This window comes from Erpetoichthys calabaricus, chromosome 12 (genome assembly GCF_900747795.2).
Source record: "Erpetoichthys calabaricus chromosome 12, fErpCal1.3, whole genome shotgun sequence".
NCBI lineage: Eukaryota > Metazoa > Chordata > Cladistia > Polypteriformes > Polypteridae > Erpetoichthys > Erpetoichthys calabaricus.
In genome coordinates this window covers 26894132-26912987 of record NC_041405.2, presented here as the reverse complement: position 1 = coordinate 26912987, position 18856 = coordinate 26894132, and the positions used below count along the sequence as shown (strand labels likewise).

At 39.4% G+C, this 18856-nt stretch overlaps 1 protein-coding gene across 1 annotated transcript in view; it reads left to right on the top strand.

Moving 5' to 3' along the window:
- Window positions 1-17870, top strand: part of LOC114661980 (beta-1,3-N-acetylglucosaminyltransferase manic fringe-like) — a 59408-nt gene extending 41538 nt beyond the window's left edge. Inside the window, exons 5-8 of the mRNA XM_028815257.2 lie at window positions 9401-9486; window positions 11480-11645; window positions 14355-14440; window positions 17161-17870. Of these exons, the coding sequence (XP_028671090.2) occupies window positions 9401-9486; window positions 11480-11645; window positions 14355-14440; window positions 17161-17227 (405 nt within the window). The 3' untranslated portion in view covers window positions 17228-17870. The remainder of the gene's footprint in view (window positions 1-9400; window positions 9487-11479; window positions 11646-14354; window positions 14441-17160) is intronic.
- Window positions 17871-18856: the final 986 nt, after the last annotated feature.

The following is an 18856-nucleotide window of genomic DNA, read 5'->3' as shown; positions in this document are numbered from 1 at the left end:
AGAGGATGAGCTGCTTTAACCAGTTCTGGAACTGAACCCCACCGACCTTCAATGGTGATGGCAGAGTCTGGGACTTTGGCCCTGAAGTCTTCTATCAGTGGAATATAGGGAAAGTGGAGCAGCAATGAGAGCACACCGCTTTCAGTCCGATATCTAAGTTGCATCTCTTAATTTACATTCAATAAAGTCATTATGACCCTACATATGTATATTACACCATTTCAGTTCCAGTGTTTTCCCCCTTTTGATTTGTCTGCATAAATACCCATCAGAAGTGCAGGGTGTCCATAAAGTCTGTATGCAATTTAAAATAGTTGTAACTTTGTGAGTATTTGTAATAGAAATAATTCGTAAAAAGGATTAGAAAGCTTGACGTATCTTGTTTTTTTTTTTGTCTTTAGAAGCTTTATTTTTGCCGTATTTGGGGAACTGAAAATCCACAGGAGTCTGTTGAACATGAAAGAGATTCTCACAGAGTTAATGTGTGGTGTGCTTTGGGAAAAAATCGAGTCATAGGGCCATTTTTTTTTGAAGGGGGTGTTGTTAATGGTGCTAGCTATTTAGAAATGCTGCAAAATGACTTTTTTCCTCAACTTGAACAATTAGGACTCATAGAGAATACAGTGTTTCAATAAGATGGTGCTCCTTGTCACTTTGCTTTGCATGTCAGACAGTTTCTACATGAGAAATTCCCTAATAGATGGATTGGAAGAGGTGGACCATTTTCTTGGATTCCACATTCACCAGATTTGACTCCATTGGATTTCTTTTTAGGGGGACATGTGAAAACTAATCTTTATTCAACCAAACCTCGGTCTTTATAAGACTTGCAAGCTAGGATAACTGAGGTGATTTCTGGTATTACTGAAAATCAGCTTGAAAATGTTTTCCATGAACTACAGAATCGTATTACCCTTTGTATTAGTAATAATGGTGGAGACGTTGAAAATTAACAAGAACAATAAAAAATGTAAGTGTTTCTTCTTTTTAATCCTTTTTACAGATTCTTTCTATCACATAAACTTACAAAGTTACTGTAGCTGCTAAAATATATAAGGTGTCATCAGGCACGGGTAAGACGCGTGTCAAAAGAATTCTCAGAGTCCAAGAGTTCGTTTTAAAGGTATTTAGTGAAAGGTAAAAGTAAATAGTCCACACAAGAATAAAAGAAAAAATAGTTACACACGTAGAATAAAAGGCAAAAAAAAAAGGAAAAAATTAATCTATAAACTTAGCTTTTCTTGAAAGAGTTTAGTATTTTTATACTTAAAGGTTCTTAATTTCTTCTTTCCTACTTAAAGGTTCTTAATTTCTTCTTTCCTACTTAACTCTTTCAGGGCTAATGTCGACTTTTGTCAAAAGGAGGAGTTGACGATAGTAATCAACTGTAAACTGTGACAAAACCAACTATTACGTTGGACTCTCATTGCTAGAAGGAAAGTTAGATTCATTGGTTTGACCAAGATTCTATGCGCTCACGTGAGTAGCAAGGCGCACACAACGTCAAAAATGGCACTGGCATCTGGCGAGAAGTCAAAGCAAATGCAAAAAGCAAAATGCTCCATGGGCGACATCTTGCCTATTATCTCTGAAACTCGACTATGATTTGTCGGACTCAGATTTTGATAGAAGTGATCGAAAACGAATGTTAGGTTCCAGCTTCAGCTGATTGGTCCGCAGCTAGTTGTGGTACTGACAAAGTTTGCCAGGGAGGACAGCCACTTAACAATCAAAATGTAATGCACTGCGACCATGACTTCCACTGCTGCTGCCCCTGCCGCGCAAAGACAGCCTGGCAGCAAGCCTGCAGCTCATTCTTGGCAAACTGGCAGCCACAGCATTCAGCAACAGACGTTTTATGTTGATTTCTGTGTGAAACCATCGTTTTTTTGGAAAATATATTCAGCCCTCAAAGAGTTAAAGGTTCTTATTTTCTTAAAGGCTCTTAAGCCAGTTGGCACATAGGCAAGTGCCTAGGCACGATAACGTGCGGTCACGGTTAAAAAACGTATGCCTCCACACCTTATACAAGGCAAGGCAGACACTAACTAACTGAACAGTGATGTTTACTCCAAGCTATTAGAAATGGCAAGAACATACCAAAACGATTCTATTCACGGGGGTTATAGGAACCTTCCATAGTTTATGCATTGTCATCTAATAAACATTCATGAATCTTATAGAACAAGGAAAATGGCTCTTACAGTTACAACTATTTTAAACTGCATACGGACTTTATGGACACCCTGTATCTTTCCTATTGTGTATTCCCATTCTCAGGTGTGTTCCCAATATCTCTTCATTCCACCAAGAGTCTCAATAAACAGGATCACATACACATACAGATGTACATACAGTAAGTAATCCCTAGCCACTAGCCCAGGGGTCTTGTTCTGAACTTTGATTTCAAGACATTCATGTCAGACTCACAGAGGTATGGCGACCCAAACAAAGATTCTTATAGTTATCTGGCTTTACTAAGCTCCAGAAATACTGAGAATGCTGTTGAGACTTTAAGTGCACATTATTTTGAAGGTTTACTAACATATAATATATAAAATCCAATGTCTGTCTGTCTGTCTGTCCGCTTTTCATGAGAGAATTACTTAACGGATTTAGATCAGGTTTTTTTTCTATAATTTGCTTGAATATTCCGGTTGATTTTGCAACTTCTCTCATTTCTCTATGTATCATAGTTCGCTTGCGGTACCAATGTATTTGCGCAAATCCGAGAAACACACAGCGGGCCGAGGGGAGGGGGGCCTTCCTCACTCAATCGCCAGCTTTGGACCGTGTTCCTTAACTCCGCTTAGCTAGAGAATGAGAGAACAATTGAATTCAACTTTGTTTGATATTTAAAATAAAGTGTTACTTAGGTCTTGATGAGTTTGATGAGTTTGAGTCCAGATATTCTCTTAAGTGTATGCCACATTGAGAAGATAGATTGCAATTCAGATTGTGGATCGTGATTTTGTGTTAAATGGATCGTGACATGATTTTTTGGAAAAATTGCTCACCCCTTATTTGACTAATCAAGTTTTCAGATTTATGTAGGATTCATTAGCCCTTTGGTGATCTACTTGGAAAGGGGTTGAGAGCTACCGGCAGCACGTGAGCGATGTGTTGGAGGCCCCTGCGCTAGGGTAATAACAGAAAAAGACTACAGAAATACTGTATTTAAAGCAAGCTATGTCCTGGGCCAGAACATTTGCCCTGGATAAGATTATATGCAGAGGCACAACTAGTTTCTTTTTTTTAAATAACATTTCTAAAGATATGAAACAACAGCATTAAGCATTAGCCTAAAGCCGTCTATGCTACTCTTATCATATTTCAAATACTTTCATAAACTGTTTCATATTCCTACATGTATAACAGAATACAGCAGTAACCATTCATCACAAACATGTCAGCCATTCTATAACTTATTTACACCTAATACAGTTTACAAAATATACATTTAACAAGAATACCAAGTGTTTAGGAGCTGAACAATTACTTAAAAAGCTGCACTCTTGTCTGGGGAGTGATCCACAGCACCGCCATCTATCTGCATCGTAGCAGCGGTCTTTGCAACTGAGCAGCTTGCCGCCTGCATTTAGTGAGTTTTAACTTCCCTTCTCTTTAGCAATACTTATCGCCATACTACTGTAACATTCTGAGTATACTTGACTCTCAGTTAAAAGGTAAAATCTTTTAATTTATTGTATACTGACCTGTGGAATATAGGCAATGTGGAACAGCAATGAGAGCACACTGCTTTCAGTCCATTGTCCAAGCTGCATCTGAGGGGTGGGCAGAAGTTCGTCCCTTCACTGCAACCCTGACAGAACCACTTCAGTGTGAAACACGTTCCTACTTATTACTGCTCCATTCCACAGTCGGTTTTCACTATCCACTCTACAACAGGAACCCATTATTTCCTAAATGGCATCACTGATTTATTACATTAAGAAAAAATCTATTGTGGCCAGTCTTTTTATTTTTTTTTGAGTGCGCCACGATTGCATTAACTTTCTCACTAAGACTGGTTTCTTCTTACCACTTGAAGTTTATGCTGAGAACACAATGCAAAGTGTGCATGTGGTGAGCGACAAAACACATTGACACTTTTTGCGGCCTGTTTGATCAGCGCATTGATTGCCTCCTGGCCAGTAAGTGACATTGTGTGCTCAGTCTTGCGTGGCTAGCAGTGTCACAGCAGAGGATGTGGCACTCTTGATGGAAGAAGAGTTGTGCCAGCTATTACTGACTTTAAGAGGAAGAAAAGGTGGAGTGTCAGACCCATTTAACAAAAGCGGCGAAGGTAAGGTTGAGTAAAATATTCAAATAAATGGGAGACCTACATGATGAGCACATGCATTTCAAATGCTTTTGCTCATCTCCCTTACGTTTTGATGACCTGTTGCGTCATATTCAGCCCTACGTTCAACCATCTGACACCCATGTTACCAGCCTCTCTTGGAAATATCACCATTTAGGATACATGACGCACGACCGTACAAGAGCGTATCTGTGCAATTTCAGACATCATTTTCACTACACAGCCTTCGCTCCCAGCATAGACGCGTCCTTTACACAACTTAAAAAGGAAATTTGATTTAGTCAAGTGTGTTACTCCCAACACTGCCCCTGAGATTGTGCTGCTGACGTTCAGCTCATTAAAATAAATTTACAGATTTCTAAAATATTGAGACAGATTGTTTCAACCAGAAGATGGAATAATGCATCACCCAAGCATTAGCTTCAGGAAAAGTTATCTTGTGCAAGCTTCTACCTGTGGTTGACCTAAGCAGGTGAACAGAGTGCAACAGACATCCTCAGACTACGAAATCCTTGAGTGTAACCCGGTTAAGGGTTTACATGGACAAATAACTGGGTTACTTGCGGAAGAATCTACCTGTATTAATCCAGTTTCTCAGAGACTAATAATCCAGTTTCTAAAACCGGAATAAACGTTTACATTGCAATTTAGAAACCAGGTTTCTGTAAATAACTGTGCTGTTAAAGCGCACGAAGACGCACTCACTGTGGGACTCTGACCAAGTGCATTAGCCTGCCTGTGCTCCTCTATAAGCATCTTGGGATGTATTTCATTATAGAAAGCTACAATAGTGTAGTAAAGTTTGTTCTGTAAAAACGAAAGATGGCCGGCCACCTCCAAGCTTGCTTTATCAATCTTTGTTTTACATTGCACCCTTCACAAAGTATGCCATACTAAGGAAGAACGTGACAAGATAAAATGCTACATTATGCCAGTTAAAATTGTAACAATTATTAGCCCTTAAACCGCCGCAGCCAGCTATAGCTGGTTCCCAGTGCAATTTGCCAGCACGCTATAGCCGAGTATATTCAGCGACGTACATTCATTGAATGCTGCATCCGGCTATAGTTGGTTCCCAGTGCAATTTGCCAGCACGCCGGAGCTGATTGGTCAGTGTCGTACATTTGTTGAGCAGCCCGGTCATGACCACTGCCACCCCCTAGCGAATCAGCATCACTGTCCCCGGGATTCAACCCCTGAACTAGACTAGCCTGCAAGAATCAGCATTTACCTGTGTGTGCTTACGTGCAGCCAATTCAAGTGCAGTTGGCTCGGTGATTTACTGAATTTCTTCAATGGCATCAGTTGCACCTTGTTCATATAATAATAGATTGTTGCAGTAGTTTCTTTCATAGTTTTTACAGTTCATTGGCAGTGTGTAAAATGATCAGTGTTGTAGTAATTGTGATGCTCTTTGCGTGAAAAAAAAAATTCACTTTTTCTTGGTGAATTTTGATGTTTCCTTAAAAAGAGCAGCAAAAAAGTATTTGGCATCCAGGGGTGCAATAACCCCCTAAGTATGTGGAAGTTTAAAGGTTAAGACCTCAGTGACTTGTCTAGGACTATTACTGGTTAACATGAAGACACACTCACTGTGGGACGCTGACCAAGTACTCCTCTGTAAGCATCTTGGGATTAATTTCATTATAGAAACCACAATATGTAAAAAGCATGTGAATTATGTAATGGAAGCAGTAAATCATATGGAAGAAAGTGCTATACAGTGCATATGAAAAGTTTTAACCCCCTACGAAGTTTTCACATTTTACTGTTGTACAACATTAAATCGCAGTGGAATCAATATGGCTTTTTTAAAACTGATTAACAGAAAAATAATCTTTTTTACGAGAAATGAAGTCACTGTGTATGCTACTGCTCCCTGAAGGATGATGTTCGCTTCACACTTTTTAATAGGAAACTTCAATATGTTCTACTCCTGGAGGACATACTGCAGCTCACAGTAAAATAATATCTTAGGAGTTCAGATTATAGTCTATCATCCACTAGCGGTCAAGGATTATTTTTGTCTCTCCTTGCATTAAACTTCTTTGTAGCTTCAGCAGCGGCAGATCTGTTAACGGAATATAAATCTACATTGCATGTTATCGACATCCTGAGACCACTTTAGTCTTCATTCAGTGAGAACTTAAATTATCTACTGCTACCTCCTGGATAATTTTCATTTGAGTTTTTATTGTATAATATCCCACTGACACAGCTCATTCCACATTTTGCAAAAACAAAGCTCATTCTATATGATATGGCCCCCCGGTGGGTGATGTTCCCTTGAAAGTTTTCAACAAGAATCCAAAATACATTCTGAGGACTTGTTATAAACTGGAATTTAAAGTTTAAGAATTCACATTGCACTCAGGGTCAGTTTCCACTTATTACAAACTCGCAATATGTTCTATGAGCCACTGGGAGGCGCTGTTCACTGCCAACTTTACTAGATATGTTACTGTTAGTTGAAGGCCATTTCAGTGATTATTGTACAGGAACCCAGGTTATGTATAGCTACAGCACACTGAAATGCATTCACCTCCTGGGATGCTTTCATACTTAAATCATCACTGGTGCTGCCAATTGGCTTTAGAAGTCATATCTCTCTATTATAAAAAAAAATCTTGGAAGGAGATGAGAAGTGATTTTCTCGGAGAGACGCTTAAACGTCCCGTGAGCCAAGTCCATGCCCGGGTACCGGAAGTAAAAGACAAAGAAGATGACAAAGTAGAACGTTGTAAAGAATTCGAAAAACGTTGACGTGATACACATGCAGAGCAGGTTAGAGATAATGGAAGTACGAAAATTTGAAAGTCTCAAAAAAAGGATATTAAAATCGCATTAGCGCAAGCAAATGGAAATTATTACTCGGTGAAATAACAGAACAGCAAAAAGAGATCGAATATATTGTTTGCATTTAAACTTTAAGTCAGAGACTTATAGATCATCTAATTCTTATTGCCAGCGAGAATTTAAAGATTCCAAAAATGTTGGCTCGTTTTAACATAAGATTCTTTCAAGTCATACCCTACTTACAACTATTTTCAAACAAGACCACAGTCATCTAACTTCAGTTGTGTGAATGCTTTTGTCAGACACACTTCCTGTGCTCTCAGCTCTTCTAAATTTTATCAGGACAATAACTTTATACGTTCTAAATGACATGTCAACGACTAAGCAAAGAATGCACGGACAAGCATGGACAAACATTCGAAAAAGTCGAAAGAAACGATATTCACTCACAGGCAGTTATACGTTGCGTGGTCACGATGTAAGTCCAAACACGGAATCAAAATTCAATGCGATCTTGAAGAAAAGTTAATTCCAGATATTTTTTTTTACTAAAGTTTTAAAGTAAAAGTGAAAATAATGCATATGTAACAATTCCCATGAAAAAGACAATCTCTTTAAATTGTTTATCCGGTCTGGTTAACTAAACCTGGGGGTGGGTGAAGTTTCCTAGTAATTAATTAAAATAAAGATTACTTTTCTGTGGTTTTTATTGATTTTAGTTTAATTGCGTTTCATCTAGAAGATCCATGTTGTCTTGACTTATTTATGGTGGCCTAACTTACGCAGTTAGAACAGAAGAACACTCCAAGAAACTCAGTGAAAAGGAGATTAAAGAGAAGAAGTCAGGGGATAGCGATCTGGGCCTGTAATCCGAATCCCGTAAACGCCAGGAGTGACTCTACTCCTTTGGGCCCTTGAGCAAGGCCCTTAACCTGCAATTGCCTTGTCTGTGGGACATTAATCTGCATCCAGCCCTGCAAGCTGGTCCTCTGACTTACAGGGAAAACTTGGTAGTTGATGGCAGGATTGGCACTCCAGCCACCGTAAAAAAATTCACACTGTTCAGTGGGCTAAGGTGTCACCAATCCAGGTGGTTCATCGTGTGGTGGGTACGGCAGTAAGCTATCAGTGCATACTCCCAACTACTACTGCTACTGAATGTCCCTTGAAGTCCAATTCAATCAATTATTAAGAATTGGAATGAGTGTGGCACCGCTGTACATCAGCAAGAACATGCCATCCACAAAAACTGAGTGATCTTGCTATAGAAAAAGACTAGTGAGGAAGACCATTAAGAGACCTCTGAAAATTTGAGGAAGTTACAAGATATAGTGACTGAGATTGGAGAGGATGCTTCACCATTTGCATAGCGTGGCAATGAAAAAAAACACACACATGACATCTTGACGAGAGTTTGCAGTGACTCTGAACTCACTGGAAGAAGGCTCTGTTTTCTGATAAGACTAAATTTGAGGTTTTTGGCTATCAGACTAAACTTCACATTTGAATGTTGTACATTATCAAACACGTACTGTGCCCATCGTGGCAGCATCATGCTCTGGGGATGCTTCTCTAAAGCAATCCCTGCAAGGCATGTGAGGTAGAGGGTACAGCCAAATACAGGGAAATCCGGGAGGAGAACCTAATGCAGTCTGCAAGAAACCTGCACCTTGGGAGATTTGTTTTCCATCAAGAGAACGACCCCAAGCATAAAGCCAAAGCTGCACAGGAATGGCTTAAAACAACAATGTTAATGTCTTGGAGTGGCCATATCAGAGTCCAGATCTCAATCCAATTGAGCACTTAAAAAATGCTGTTCAGTCTTGATCCCCTCACAGAACTTGAGCAGTTGTACAAAGAAGACTGAGATCTGTCCACACAAACTCAAGGCTGTCATGGCTGCCAAAGGTGCATCTACTGGATACTGAGTTGAAGGAGGTGAATACTTCTGTAATCAATTGTTTAGTTTTTTTTTATATTTGTAATTTTTATATTTGTAATTCATTTAGACCACTTTGCACAGATGTGTTTTCACTTTGACATTAAAGAGTCTTGTTCTATTGCTCAGTGTCAAGAAAGCTAAATTAAATCTACTGTGATTCAATGCTCTGTAACAATAAATTGTGAAAACTTCCAAGGTGATGAACACGTTTTATAGGTACTGTAAATTCCTCTTGTGGATCGTCTTCTCTTTCATTTTTTCTCTTTTGTCTTTTATCACAACCTTTAAATTCAGTGTGTATATTTTACTTACTGTATTTTTTTTCTTGTTTCCTTCAGAGATCAGTATTCTTCTGGTTTGCCACAGGAGGTGCAGGTTTCTGTCTCAGTAGGAAGCTGGCAGAGAAGATGGCACCCTGGGCCAGGTGAGTGACTACCAACTTGAAGGGTCTTTACAGCTGTGTATAGACTCCTCCAGAAATTGAGTGCCAGCGCTCGATATCTTCCTCATCAGTATGAACAGTTTGTAATGAGTTGGCTTCCCAATTCATTAATCTGAGCACAGAGAGTAATCTAGGTGCTAAATGGGAGAACAGTGAATCAAGCCAGACTCACTCTTTGTATGTGATTTGCTTTTTTCAGTCACTCAAAATTGACTGGGGACTTCAGTGAAACTTTTACTTTTTTGGGGTAAATATGGCAGATAGTGACAGTATCTTTGCAGCAATGCATGGCTGTGCTGTAGCTTATGGTATGAGGCTGGACTCGCCACTTCATCCGTCTCTGTTTCACGTTTAAGAATTTTGTAAATAAATAATTCTGTGAGTCTGTGAGATGTAGGTAGTATCTGTGTGAAAGATGCTCTACCAAAGAAGATCCATTCATCTCTTTATAAATCTGTCTATCCAATTCAGGATTGTAGGAATGCAGGAAACACTGCTAGATAGGCACCAGTAAACTGGCCAGGCTAAAGAATGATCTATCTATCTATCTATCTATCTATCTATCTATCTATCTATCTATCTATCTATCTATCTATCTATCTATCTATCTATCTATCTATCTATCTATCTATCTATCTATCTATCTATCTATCTATCTATCTATCTATCTATCCTGCCTACTATACTAAAATCACAATGTTTTCTTCTATCTTGCCAACTACACTAAAATTTCTATCTATCTATCTATCTATCTATCTATCTATCTATCTATCTATCTATCTATCTATCTATCTATCTATCTATCTATCTATCTATCTATCTATCTATCTATCTATCTATCTATCTATCTATCTATCTATCTATCTATCTATCTATCTATCTATTGTGGGGAACACCCCGGACACAGACAGGTAGACATGTTGGTTTCACCACACACACGTTTATTGTACATAATATTTACAGTAGAAGTGCACAATCCCAGTGCCCCAGCACCAATCACCCCTTAAGTCCTTGGCCACACTCACAATGCCTTTACAGTCTCTGGTCCGCCTCCACTCCTCTCCACCAAGCTTCGTCCTCTTCCACCCGACTCTTGCCCCCGACTAGAGGGAGACAGCCCCTTTTATACACCCCGGATGGACTCCTGGTGCATCCTAATGGCTTCTGTAGCCACAACCCTGTGTGGCAGAAAGCTCTGTCGGTGTATCCGGAAGTCCTCCGGGTGTCCCCAATACTCTTCCACCAGCACTTCCGGGTGTGGTGGAAGTACTGAGGTCCAGGGCTCCCAAGGCATCGGGGCGCCCCTTGGAGGTGACCATGGGCCCCTACAGGGTTGAGCTTCCAAGCACTGTACCCGTGGCCCCCAAAGCCCCTCGTGTTCTGGAGGAGGCACAAGCCCTCATCCGGTCCTCCTGGGCATCCCGGCCGGGCATGAACCCCAGCTGGGTACCACACTATCTATCTATCTATCTATCTATCTATCTATCTATCTATCTATCTATCTATCTATCTATCTATCTATCTATCTATCTATCTATCTATCTATCATATAGTGCCTTTTTATCTCTTTATCTATATACATTTCTCCATAGACAGTCTATGCATGAGGTTGTGCTTACATATAGTCACCAACAGGGGTCATGTTCTCACTGTCTTGATGAAAATGCTGTAATGTGCCACTTGAGCACATAATGATTTTTTCCTCCTCTTTGACTGATGAGTTTGCAATTAACATATCACAGAGATTCGCATTTATGCAGATGGCTGCAGAAGTCCATTTCCAATTGTGTTTGGATCACTCAGCCTAACGCCATCTGTTTGATTGGTCAGCAGCAGTTTCTATCTCAATGGCTTATAAGCGCTGCCTGCCTCAAGTTGCTTGATTATGATTTGAACAAAAAAAAAAAGAAAAGTGTTTTGTTTTTGTCTCTTCATTGTGTTTCCTTCCCTGCTTTTTTATCCCTTCTAAACTTAGTGGTCCAAGGTTTGGCCTCACGTCTGAGATGATCCGCTTGCCTGATGACTGCACAGTGGGCTACATTGTGGAGTGCCAGCTGCAGGTGCCTCTTGTCCACAGTGAGCTGTTTCACTCCCATCTGGAAAGTCTACAGATCCTTAAACGTGAAGATTTCCACAAACAGGTAAACGTTTCCTCTTTAGATTCCTATTTGTTTGAATCCTGTCATGTGTCATTTAGATTAATTAAAGCCATTCTTGTAATGTAAACATCCACCCAACTGCTGCCACATAAAACCCCATCAGTATTATGAACTGCAGTGCAGACGGCACAGAGCAATAACAGGCAAAGACCTCTGGGCACTCAGTGGGGTGGCAGTATTAGCTAAAATGAGTTTGTAAGAGAAAAAAAAACAAATAAAATGGACATATGGTTATAGGCACGTTACCAAATGTTTGCTGATACAGACCACAAAAGAATAAATTGAATTGAAGATTAGTAAAGATAAGAGATGAATGCAATCATTCTGTGAATTCTTATTACATTCTCTCCTATTTGCTTTTATTTCTCCTATTCGCCTCACATTTATTTTCCAAGCCTTTAATAAAGAAAATTAGCATTTTTGCATTTTTTTTTTAACTTGGAGCAATCATCTTCCAAAGATGATAATAATACAGTTATACATTCTAAAGCCCCAAGCGATTTGAGCTTCATCAGCGTCTGAATGAAAATCCATCAAGAAAAGCAAAAAGTACAGATATGTAAAACATTATTGGGCATGATGACTTTCTTTATTTTTTCCTATCAATAAGCTGTAGGAATAAATATAAATGTAGGCAAGATTTCTGCAATTTTCTAATGTTCCATTTTTAAGTCCCCTATGCTCCAAATAAATTATATTGTAGTATATTATGGTGAAGCAACAGTTAGCTTTTATGCTTAATAGTTCTTACAGGCCTAGCTCATACACTGCCTATGTAATAATTCTTTATATTTATATAGCGCTTTTCTCACTACTCAAAGCGCACTCTGCATAGGTGCTCTCGAGGGGTCTCGTTTATGAAACTTTCCATGCATGCGTGAAAATATACTTAGGTCAAAAAAAATCTGAATCGTTGGGAATGCCCGACTACACAGCTGGCAGTTACAGAGGCGCAGTGCGACTGCCCTGACTCATTAAGATTAAATAAATGAAGTCAGCGACTGAAATAACTGTGTAATGTGACAGGGCCTTTATAGTCTGTGACCCTGAAGAATACTGAAAGTGTCATGATGGCTTACAAAAAAGGACCTATTCTCTGTTGAGTAATTTACATCTGATGGTAAACTTTTCAATTGTAATGGAACTCCCCCATATACACTGAGATTGTTTGCAAATGTCACAATGAAGGACACCTTTTCTTGAGCCTAAAGTATCGGGTGGTGACAGCATACAAGTTCTATACATGAGCCATTGGGAAACAATGTGTGATATCATCATTTGAGTACACAATGGGAAGTCTGAAAATCGAAAACACCTTGTGAGGATTTGGAGTCGTAGTTCACACAACACTATCAACTGCCAGACAGTGTTCTGAAACCTTTAAGAAGGCTAACAGAATGTGAAGTTATATAGCGCCCTGATGTGTAGAGTACAAGTCCGAGGGGGTTATGCTCAAGCTTTATAATGCACTGTTGAGGCCTCATCTGGAGTACTGGGTATAGTTTTGGTCACCAGGCTATGAAAAGGACATAGCAGCACTAGAAAAGTTCCAGAGAAGAGCAACTAGGCTGATTCCAGGGCTACAGTGGATAAGTTATGAGGAAAGACTAAAAGAGCTGAGCCTTTACAGTTTAAGTAAAACTGAGGATTAAGAGGAGACATGACTGAAGTGTTTGAAATTATGAAAGGAATTAGTCCAGTGGATCAAGACTGCGACTTTAAAATGAGTTCAGCAAGAACACAATGACTCCATTGGAAATTCATTAAGGGTAAATTTTGTACAAACATTAGGAAGTTTTTCTTTACAAAGAGAACAAGTAGACACTTGGAATAAGCTACCAAGTAGTGTGGTAGACAGTAGAACTTTATGGACTTTCAAAATTCAACTTGAGACTGAAGTGTTGAAAATTATGAAAGAATTATGAAGGGAATTAGACCAGTCGATCGAGACTGTGACTTTAAAGTGAGTTCATCAAGAGCATGGGGACACAGTTGGAAACTTGTTAAGGGTAAATTTCACACAAACATTAGGAAGTTTTTCTTTACACAGAGAACCACAGACACTTGGAATAAGCTACCAAGTAGTGTGGTAGACAGTAGGACTTTAGGGAATTTTAATTTTCAACTTGAGAATGAAGTGTTGAAAATTATGAAAGGATTATGAAGGGAATTAGACCAGTGGATCGAGACTGTGACTTTAAAATGAGTTTATCAAGAACATGGGGATACAGTTAGAAACTTGGTAAGGGTAAATTTTGCACACACATTAGGAAGTTTTTCTTTACACAGGCAACCATAGACACTCAGAATAAGCTACCAAGTAGTGTGGTAGACAGGAGGACTTTAGGAACTATGAAAACTCAACTTGATGTTATTTTAGAAGAATTAAGTGGATAGGACTGGCAAGCTTTGTTGGGCTGGAATGGCCTGTTCTTGTCCAGATTGTTTGATTATTCTAATGTTATCGTCCATGATGTTGCTTTTATAGGTTGTTCTGTAATGATCTGTCTTTATTATCTAAGGATTAAATTGTCAAGAAGGCTTTACCTATGTGCTAAACTAACAAATCGATCAGACAAAATAAACTATGAATGCATTATTTGTTTTGTTTTTTTGTTTTTCTGGATGAGAAGAACTGGTGCTTGTTTAGTTTTTCTGAATAGATACTGAGTAAACTGTTCTTTTTGGCAGGTCACATTGAGCTATGGGATGTTTGAAAATAAACTAAACAGCGTGGAACTGAAGGGCTATTTTTCCAAGGAGCAGGACCCCTCTAGGTAATCCTCTGCATTCATATGACTCTTAATATTGGTAAATGCTGTGTGTGAGTAAGCCTCACTATAGCTTAAGGGATCTTTAGTTTTAATCCATTGTTGTATATGTTAGCTGATATTAATGTTATGCTCCGATATCCTTTTGAAGACTGGTCATTTCATTTTAGTAACATAAAACTGAGGACATGGGTAGAAAAGCAAATACACAACACTTCCAGAGCCACATCCCGATCAATGTTTCAGCATAACATAAAAATGTTAATTTTCGATTGGCTCCCCTTTATAACCATTAGCAAAACAACTGCAGCCTCCTCCTGAAGTTCACTATTTGATTTCCAACTGTAACATTGTCTATTTCAGTTACACCTCGATTGAATACATAACTCTTCTCATATACAAATGTGGTCAAGTTCAAGCTGACACGTTTATAGAATGCTAATTAGGATTATGGATGTTGATATAGATTAAATATTTCTTTAATGGGAAATTAAATTTCAGGGTTGATTTATGAAAATGTTAGTTTTGGAACTGTGAGGGAAAATAGGGTAGTGGAGATTAAACTTTATGATTAGGGTTTTTAATTAAGATGGAAGGTAAATATCTGTCAAAAAGGAAATTACATTTTACCATTTAGGTTGAGAAATGATTTTGGTTACAGAAAAATTACAGTTAATATTAAGAAGGAGAAAAATCATTCATCCATCCAGCACTTGCAAACACCAAATGTAAGAATTTGTAATTACTCTGTAAAGATGAAGTTGTCTGAATGTTTGCCGACACCATTTACATAATCCCAGTAGATGTGTCAAATGTTGAAAAATGTCTACGAGGATGGGCTGAAGGGAATAGTAAGTCATTAAGACTTCTCCTAGCTCCCACAATTCCTGTTAAGACAGGATCACATTGCACGACTTACCATGGAAGAGGCTGTCGACGCTGATAAGTACCGTTGTTGGTCTTTTGCGGATTACGGTCTTGAAATCACAGGGGATGACAAATTACGCAACTCTGTGATGAATTTCTAGCACTGTTTCACATTTGCAAAGTATCGTGAGCTTGCCCCCTTTTCTGACAGAGCTGGTGCCTTATGAGTGTTTTCCAGGTACATCGACTTCAACTGCCATCTTTGTCCTTTTTTTCCATTCTGATACGTAAAATGTGTAGCATCAGACAGACAAGTCCCTCTTCTGTCTATCAGGTCCAAAACACCCACATACATTATTCCTCATAGGGTACATTGTATGCATTGTACTTCCAGCTGAGAACTCGTTAGTTGTCAGCTCTACACTTACACACAAGCCCACCCCTACAACTTAAGATAATATCAGACTCTTTTAATTTTGTCAGGGTGAGTCGTTGACTGGTTGACCCAAGTCGCTATGGATATCACAGTGCACCACTAGTGGTCAATGTGCAATGACTACAGTTTTAAGTAGGATGGGATCAAGAGACATCATGTGATAGTAATACTGAGTCAAGGTCAAAGCCGGGATGATGTGATACAAATGAACAATGGCCAGGATGTCAGACAAAATCATAAGTCAAGAGTTGTAGCTAGAGAGTCAAATACCAGAATATTACGTGTAGCCTAAGCCAAAACACAACATATAAATAAGAGTCGAAGAACAGAAAAGAATTTGTAGCGTAAGAGATCAGACGAACAATAATAAACAGTTGGGGTAAATTCAGATTCTTCCACGATAATGCGCAAAACATCGTCTGCCGAGTGTTTTCTTTTCTGCACTCGCTTCGCTCCCTTGTGACATGTCGATGCCATCTTGCCTTTGTTTACATTTGTTTACATTTCGCAACTCACGCACACACAAGGATTAGTTGCCGAGTCAATGAGTCTAGCATTCCTCCAAGCACAGAGGGAATGCCTGTGACGTGACAGTGTGTTTTGTCACCACTAACAGCTGATTGTCACCCTCTATCCCTGGATGTCGACTTTTGTCGACATTCACCCTCAATCCCTCCTGTCGACAAAAGTCGACATCCGCCCTAAAAGAGCTACACAAGGATACGATTCCTTGCTGACTTAACAGATAGACTGACTGCACACTTTCCTTTTGTTCCAATCTGTTGTGAAATGATCAGACTCAACGCACTTGAAAAGGTTTGGAGCAGCCACCTGTATAATATCCCTGGCTGCAATGGGTTTTGAGAATCAGACAGTAGTGTCTTTGATGGAGTCCAAACAAGGTCTATGGAATAGTTGCTAAGATGTCAGCTTTAAATGCCAGGACCAGAAGTGATGTATGGGAACCGGAAGTGACCTCCTTCTGACATCATAACCGGAAGTGCTGTTCCTCTAGGTGCCGGAACCAGAAGTGACATCTTCAGGGATGAGTCAGACAGGTTTTCCCGTGTCTGGTGTGTAGAGATAACAGAAGAAGGTTTAGTGCACCCTAGCCTGGTGTGAAATTACCCTCACTTGGTCAATACAGCTTCCTCCTAATTGCACGTGTGTGACACTGTCTTATGTCATACTGCTTGCCTAGCAGTTCTATGTGGTGAACCCCTGTGCTTAATCTGGCGATGTGTCAGCTGTGCATGTGAGCAGAAAAAAAGCAGAATTTATTAGATAGATTTGCACAGAGCACAGTGACATATCAAACTTATGCTTACAATGGCTTGACTGAGATCTTTCTGAATTGTCATGAAATGTTCTGTATTTTTTTAAGGGCTCATCTGATTACTTTGGTCTCCCTTTGCTTCCACAGGTTTAAAAGCATCCACTGCCTGCTGTATCCCGATACCCCGTGGTGCCCTGAACGGTTTCCTGTATGATCTGCCAAAGGACTTACAGTACATAAATGCACTCCAAAACAAGCACTTTATCTCATAAACTATGCAAGAAGTTTCCCAGTCAAAATGGATCATGGACAGTTTCTTGGACTTGGAGAAATGTCAGTGTTAAATGGATCTACCAGAATCCGCATTTTATTTGATTGAAGCTCCCCAGAACTTCTTGGCTATACTTCCTATGCTGCTAAGTTTCTTTTGCAGGAAGCTACATTGATCACTGTATCCATCCATCCATTATCCAACCCGATCACTGTATCCAATCCTCCATTATCCAACCCGCTATATCCTAACTACAGGGTCACGGGGGTCTGCCGGAGCCAATGATCAATCACTGTATTTCAATCTCAATTACCTGAACCCATTTCCACAAGATTTTACTTTGCACTTGGTGAAAAATGTCTATGTGGTCACCCTTTCAATGTACAGTATGAATGTTTTTCAAGGACCCTGTATATTAAAGTTGGTGAAGGCAATTTGCTTCCCATATCCTCATGTGCCCACTGAAATTTAATTTTGTTGGACTGTTTTCAAGTTAAGAAAAAATAAATAATGCACGGGTGTAAATATGAATCCAGTTTGGTTACATGATCTCTAGATAATTGAATAAAATTCATAATTTTTTGAAGCCTTTTTCTTCATTCACTTCAAAACACTTCCACATGAATTACTTTGGAGCAACTGCGATCCTTGTAATTACTGTAGATTAGATTCGATTAGATAAAATTTATTAATCTCGTGGGGAAATTAAGATGCATACAGCAGCAAAACATGAAAAATAAGGACACAGACTCACAGGGAAAATAATACACCCAATCAATCAATCAATCAATCGATCAGTAAGTTAATGAATCAATCGATAAGTAAATAAATAAATAGAAACGAGTACATCGAGTGGAAGAATTGAACTTCCTGATAGCAGTGGGCAGAAAAGACCCCAAGAGGCACTTCTTAGAACACCATAGTGGAATGAGAAATGTGCTCCAAGATGGCATCCAATTTTGCCACCATCCTCTTTTCCAGTACAGTTTCCAGCGTGTCAAGGGTTCACCCTGTGATGGAGCAAGTTTTTTTGAAAATTATGCTTTTGAGCTCAGGTTGCTTCCCCTAGAAACTGCAGTGTAGAGCTTTACACTGGTTACAATGGACTGGTAGAACATCTCCAGCAGCTTGGTGCACACATCAAAAGACCAGAGTCTCCTTAGCATGTCCAGTCTGCTTCTGGCCCTTCTTGTACAGCCCCACTGTGTTGTCAGACCAGTCCAGTTTGTTGCTCATGAGAACCCCCAGGTACTTGTAGCTCTGCACCACTTCCATGTCCTCCCACTGGATGGTGTCTGGTTTCAGAGACTTCTTGCCACACCGGAAGTTCACCATAAACTGTTTATTTTGAGTTAAACCACAAGATGAAGTCCTCAGCAACCATCCTGTATTCTGAGTCATCTGAATGTTTCTATAGATGACAAGTACTGGTATTGTGCTGGAAGTCCTTGGAACTTCATCATCATCTATATATTTATATCTATTGTGGTAAATAAACAAGCCTTGACACAAGAAAAAAGCTTTGGGGCAGCCTCCCGTATAATTGGAAGAGGCAGCAAATGCATGAGTTGA